Here is a 6,608-nt window from a genome sequence, read left to right on the forward strand (position 1 = left end):
GCATTCTCATAGCATAGCATTAATTGAATCGCTGGAAAATATGTTGCTTTAATCAGCAGAACAGTGATCGACTGACCATCTCTTTAATGAATAAAGTTTCTTAGCAGTGTTTCGAGACAATGTATACTGGATTTTTCATTTTGAGCGTTCCACTGCGTGTTTCACATTCACTGCAGCCGTCATAAAGTAGATGTGTATAAGAGACAGGCTGGACTCCGAAACGTTTTCAATATCGATATGGTGAATTTTCTTGGCGTTTTCTTTGCTTTTAAATTCCTTGTATTATTTAATGGATATACATTTTTATATTTGAACCCCGTGCCTTGTTTTCATTATCAGCCTGTTTCTATGTGATTGAAAACCAGACAAGATGCTGATTCTGCTAAAAATCAAACCCAACTTCTGTTCATTAGAAATGATGTTCTCTAATATTTTATATTTGAGCAGGAGTGTTCTAAACTTCTTATACCTATTTTGGGTGTAGGTACTAAATGCATTGCCCTCAGCGATGCTGAAGGTAAAATTCCCAAGCATTGGTGAGTATGAATATGACAGAAATGGAAAAATGTCCCATGTCAATGATGATGACAAGCTTGAGAGGGAGAGACATGATGAAGAGTTCTGGGCCAAGTATGACCCATTTGAACCATATGACCATTTTGACTCGTATGATGCATACGAGTCTTATGGCAAGTGGCAAGATGAGTGTCTCAATGAAGCTATGAGGGAACCAATCTTGTATACCAGCCTGACTGGACTAGATCCTCCTTGCCCCAATGGAGCTAAAACCCATCCTGAAAAGTCCAGCGACAAGCCAGCAACTTTGGGTGCAAAAGAATTTATGGAAGGAAAATTCCGTGTCATGTTTCACCCTGTGAGTTGTCCAGCAATTTATTGTTCCTGTGAAACCCTTTAACTTTTTTGGTTGAATTGCAGCATGGATTGTCTTTTTATTTGACAGTGCCAAATGTTTATATCAAAGTTATTAAATAATTCTTGTCCATATTGCAAATGAAGCAATTGTTGCTCTCATTACAGAAATTATATTTATTTTGAGATATTTAGGTGATGCAAAGTTTGCTATGTTTCTCAAGGTACGGTAATCATGTTATTTTGATAGATTAGGTAATTATTTTCTCCATAAATTTATTTGGCATACAACTACCATACGGTATTAATTACATGACTATTTGATTTTAATATCAAGCCATTTCTCATCTCTAGAAATGCTAATATGTTTTTATTGTGCAGGTTCAAGAAATGAACCCCTCCTGCTTGGTGTACAGCTTGCGGTTGTTGGCATGTCTGGTGTTGGCAGTAGCTTTGTACTGTTTCTGCAATGGTTATCAGGAGGTAAAATTTCTCGAGATTGTTAACAAATGTCTTGAAGGCGAACACAACCCCATGTGCCAAGGCTTCATGGAGCCTGAAGGCACCATGAACGACTACAAAAGCATCACTGTGCAAGAAGACATGTACTCGGATCGCCTCGAATGGATACCTAAAGAGATGACGCCGGCCCAGGAATATGTGACTCTCGTCAGCATCCTGGAAAGACATCCATGCCAGAGCCTCAGGTGTCTTGATAAACTCACCGCACAGATTTATGGAGGCAAGGAAACTGGTCTAACTCCCACTCAGAATTCCAGGAATTCGTCTGGAAGAAACTCAATACAAAAGCCTGAACTTCATGATCGTATGGACGATGTGCTCAAGAAGATGGATAACTATGACGGTTCTGAGCTCAAAAAAGAAGTTATTAAAAAGAATAAAGAGTACTTGGATGTTGATGGTGCAATTGATTCCGCTGCTCACGCCGTTGCAGGGCAAATTACAAGCAAAAGAGTTTTGGAGCTTAATAAGGCTGTTTACCGTCGTATGAGCGTGCAGAATTCAAACCGCAGAACACAAAACGTGTCTCCTGATGTCTATGGAGATTTAGAAGGGAATGCTCCTTTCCTAGGCAATCTTGTCAGAAAAAAGCCGCGAGACTTACCCGAGCGGTCTGACTTTCTCATTGATAGCTTGGTCGATCGTGTCTCTGCTAATGATGAAGAGCTATTATCTGTCAAGGTCTATCCTAAGAACGACAAGGCTCCTTCAGCCCCTAAATGGGCAGATGCTCCTGAAGAATGTGCCGCGGTAGTAACATCTCGTCGATTTGACTGCCATCCAGGCCAGGGAGCGTCTAAGGAAGTATGCATTGCTCGAGGCTGTTGCTGGAGACCAGTCGATGTTTCAAACAATGTCAAAAACCAGACTCGTTCAAATTCTACAGCCGGAAGTGCTCGCATCAGTCCGCCGTACTGTTTCTTCCCTCCTTCCCATGCTTCGTACCGCGTTGTGCATCACCAGGACACTCCTACGGGACAAGAAGCTCTGTTACAACTGATGCGTCCTTCAGGGCACGACGGTGACCAGGCCGAACTGCGTCTGCAAGTTACGTACGAGTCTGAGACTCGGCTCAAGATACAAATCCAGCCAAGTAGTAGAGATGCGCCGTGGGTGCCTGTGCTGCCTTTGACTGCCAAGAGCGGCCCCACACTCGCCGGAGTGAATCCACACCAGATGCAGCGACAGTACCGCGTTTCTCTGACGCGCCATAACGCTGCCTTGACCGTCACGAGGACCGAAACCAACACCACCATGTTCAGCACGCAAGACGCTGCGCCGCTCATATTTGCGCGGCAGTTTGTACAAGTTTCGTCGGTACTGCCGTCTTCAGCCGTGTACGGTCTAGGACAGCATAGGGACGGTTTGCTGCTTGACGTCGACTGGTCTCGCTATATCATGTGGAACGCTGACCAAATACCAGAGCCTGGTTTGAATCTCTACGGCAGTCATCCGTTTTACCTGGCCATGGAGAGTGGTGGCACCAGCCATGGAGTCCTTTTCCTGACGTCTAACGCTATGAGCGCTACGTTGCAGCCTGCACCTTCCGTCACCCTGCAGTCCTCTGGCGACCTGATTACCTTGTATATTTTTACTGGACCCACTCCTGCAGATGTGGTGCGGCAATACACGCAGCTTGTAGGTCGTCCCGCCATGCCACCATATTGGGCGCTGGGCTACCACCAATGTCGGTTTAATTACGGTACTCTGGAGAAAACAAAGAAAGTCTGGAAACGAACCCGAGACGCTGGCATACCTTTCGACGTGCAGTGGAATGATCTTGACTACATGTCTGGCAGGGAGGACTTTACTTACGACCAAGAAAAATTTTCTGGACTGCCGCAGTTTGTTGAGGAGCTTCATGAGCTCGGCATGCACTACGTTCCTATCATTGATCCTGGCATTAGCGCTTCTGACGCCCCTGGTAGCTACCCGCCCTATGATGAAGGTACCAAAATGGGCATTTTCATCCGCAACGCTTCCGGGCAGGACTTCAAGGGCAGAGTTTGGAGCAGAGGAGATACAGTTTGGCCTGACTTCAGCCATCCTCGGGCTCTGTATTACTGGGCACGTCAACTGGTGAGATTCCACGGAGTCGTTCCGTTTGATGGCGCGTGGATCGATATGAACGAACCTTCAAACTTCTTCTCAGGCACAGCATATGGCTGCAACGATTCAGATCCAATTAATTCGCCACCGTGGGTGCCAAGTGGTCTAGTGGGAGCTTCACTCTACCACAAAACGCTGTGTCCCGACGCCAAGCAATACGTGGGCAAGCATTATGACCTCCATAACCTCTTCGGTAACATGGAGGCCGTCGCCACGAACGTGGGCTTAAAAGTGACTCGCGGTGAACGTCCTCTTGTCATCAGCCGGGCATCGTTCCCCGGGCTGGGCGTGTGGGCTGGGCACTGGACAGGTGACGTCGCCAGTGACTGGGACAATCTTAGGGCCTCTGTACCTGACGTTCTCAACTTCAACTTATTCGGTATCCCGCTGGTGGGCGCCGACATTTGTGGCTTCAACGGCAACACCACACCTTCTCTGTGTCTGCGCTGGATGCAGCTGGGTGCCTTCTACCCTTTCTCACGTAACCACAACACCGACACTGCCATCGACCAGGATCCAGTAGCTCTAGGTCCTGACGTTGTCAATGCGTCTCGACAAGCCCTGACTGAACGATACCGTCTGCTGCCGTACCTCTACACGCTGTTCTACCGCGCCCATGTCTACGGGGACACGGTGGCGCGGCCGCTCTTCCTGCAGTTCCCGCAGGATGCCGCAACTTACTCGATTGAAACTCAGTTCCTGTGGGGGGATGCCATCATGATCGTCCCAGCGCTTGAAGAGGTGGTTAAATTATTTTCACGAACTATTACTACTATCTGTAGGGCATTATTTATTTATATTTTCTTTTGTTCCGAGTCTAATCTCCATTGTTGTTGTATTGTTCAATAGCAGCTACAGTACTATTGGTTGCTTAAATTCAAACGATAATAGATAATGGATTTTAAGATTTGTGATTATCCCCTGAGTCTAAAACCTAAATCTTTTGTCCAGGAAGTTACAAATGCTGATGCACTGATTGGACCGAGCTTCAGTGTAATTAATTTGTTAACCACTACTAAACATAGTTACTTCTGTGTGTGCATGAATGCCCGTTTTTTTAATGCCCAAGAGCAACTCCTATTCTCGTTTATTGACCGCTTTTAAAAGTGTCGATATATTTTCCAGGACGTCACGACTGTTGAGGCGTACCTCCCTTGCGGCTCCATCTGGTATGACTGGTACACGGGAGAGCGCGTCGCTTCCGACGATTCCAGCCACTATGCAGCGTCCATTTCCGAAGCCAGTCACCCAAGACCGGGGAATTCTAGTGATCATTCCGATGCAGACGAAAATCCTGATGAGAACGAAGTGTTAAACTCCACACCTTCTCGTAAAATTGTCTCCGTCGCACACGTTGATTTGAAAACGCTTGCTGCCAGTGAAATTGTGCAACCTTCTATAAATATCGAATTGCAAACCGGTGTGGAAGATCATGATAGCTCCAGTAAAAATCAGCGAGAGGAGAGTAATGCATTTTCTGTTGGTAAAGTTGAGGCCGGTTCCAATACAGATCGAACGCTGGATGCCGAAACGCACTCACGTAGTCTTATATTTCAAGAAACTGCTCCAGAATATCCATTACTTGCCGAAGACATCTTTGGAAACTTCAGCTCATCTGACGCTGCTCTGGACTACAGTTCCTCGGACGCAGACAATGACATCGACGCTCTGAACCAACCTCTGATTTCAGACAGCAATTCAAGTCACTACAACTCGGGAAACATTCTAAGTAGTGGAGTTGACTCGGAAAGTTTTGAATTCGAAGCTTCTCCTTATTTGAGTCGAGTTGATTCTGAGCAGCGCGTTGAAGTTACCGAGCCAGGCTGCTTCTACACACAGCTCGCTGCGCCACTCGACGTCGTGCCTCTGCTGATGAGAGGCGGCACGTGTGTGCCCACACAGGAGCCTGCTGCCACCACCACCGACAGGTGGGCATTAGTTTGTTGACTTTTGTGGACTAATTATGGCCGAAACTCCCGCTGTTCCTTGATCGGGTTACTTTGTTCAATGATTACTTGTCGATATTTAACGGGAATGTTATAGTTTTATGAATACTTTTGTGTATAAATCGGAAGGGGAAAAGTATTCTTATAGGTTTCTGTCGTTCTGATCCTATCTGTATTGTTCGTAGATCAAAAATAATTCTCTATGATGGGCGATGGCCCTACTTGCATCTTACAGAGTATGTACGAGTTACTTATTGTAGTGTGATAACTTGTAGCTGTCATTAAGATATGATGCACAAAACAGCAATGAAAACTACATTAACAAGTAAGCATTACGGGGAACAATGAACATTGCAGTCGGTCGAAGCCTCTGAGTGTTGTGGTGGCGCTGGATCAGGCTGGGGAGGCCCACGGTCTGCTCTACCTCGACGACGGCGTCAGCATCGGTCAGTTCCTGGCTGCTGACATGCCCTGCTACAATGTAGATACAATAGCAGTCATTTTGTGTTATACGTAATGTAGATACAGTAGCTGCTATTGTGTGCTACAATGTAGCTACAATAGCAGTCATTGTGTGCTACGTCGTTCTCGCTGCTCGACCTGCGCGCTTCCGACCGCAAGCTCGTCGTCAGCAGCGACGCCAGCGGCTACACTGGCCCAGCCATCCTTGGTCTGTGTCTTCTTGTCGTGGCTGATGTGATGGCTGTCGTGGTCTTCTGTTGGCTGATGTGATGGCTGTCGTGGTCTTCTGTTGGCTGATGTGATGGCTGTCGTGGTCTTCTGTTGACTGATGTGATGCCTGTCGTGGTCTTCTCTTGGCTGATGTGATAGCTGTCATGGTTCTTCTCTTGGCTGATGTGATGGCTGTCGTGGTCTTCTCTTGGCTGATGTGATAGCTGTCATGGTTCTTCTCTTGGCTGATGTGATGGCTGTCATGGTTCTTCTCTTGGCTGATGTGATGGCTGTCGTGGTCTTCTCTTGGCTGTCGTGGTCTTCTGTTGGCTGTCGTGGTCTTCTGTTGGCTGATGTGATGGCTCTCCTGGTCTTCTGTTGACTGATGTGATGGCTGTCGTGGTCTTCTGTTGGCTGATGTGATGGCTGTCGTGGTCTTCTGTTGACTGATGTGATGGCTGTCGTGGTCTTCTGTTGGCTGATGTGATG

General features: G+C 46.8%; 1 protein-coding gene across 1 annotated transcript; it reads left to right on the forward strand.

Moving 5' to 3' along the window:
• Window positions 1-450: 450 nt before the first annotated feature.
• On the forward strand, window positions 451-5,964 carry LOC108672861 (lysosomal alpha-glucosidase). The gene is made up of 4 exons (XM_018160609.1): window positions 451-874; window positions 1,252-4,242; window positions 4,627-5,429; window positions 5,805-5,964. Exons 1-4 carry the CDS (start codon window positions 509-511, stop codon window positions 5,962-5,964), a joined length of 4,320 nt encoding a protein of 1,439 aa, XP_018016098.1. The 5' UTR covers window positions 451-508.
• Window positions 5,965-6,608: the final 644 nt, after the last annotated feature.

This window comes from Hyalella azteca, unplaced genomic scaffold, assembly GCF_000764305.2.
Source record: "Hyalella azteca isolate HAZT.00-mixed unplaced genomic scaffold, Hazt_2.0.2 contig9828, whole genome shotgun sequence".
NCBI classification, from domain to species: domain Eukaryota; kingdom Metazoa; phylum Arthropoda; class Malacostraca; order Amphipoda; family Hyalellidae; genus Hyalella; species Hyalella azteca.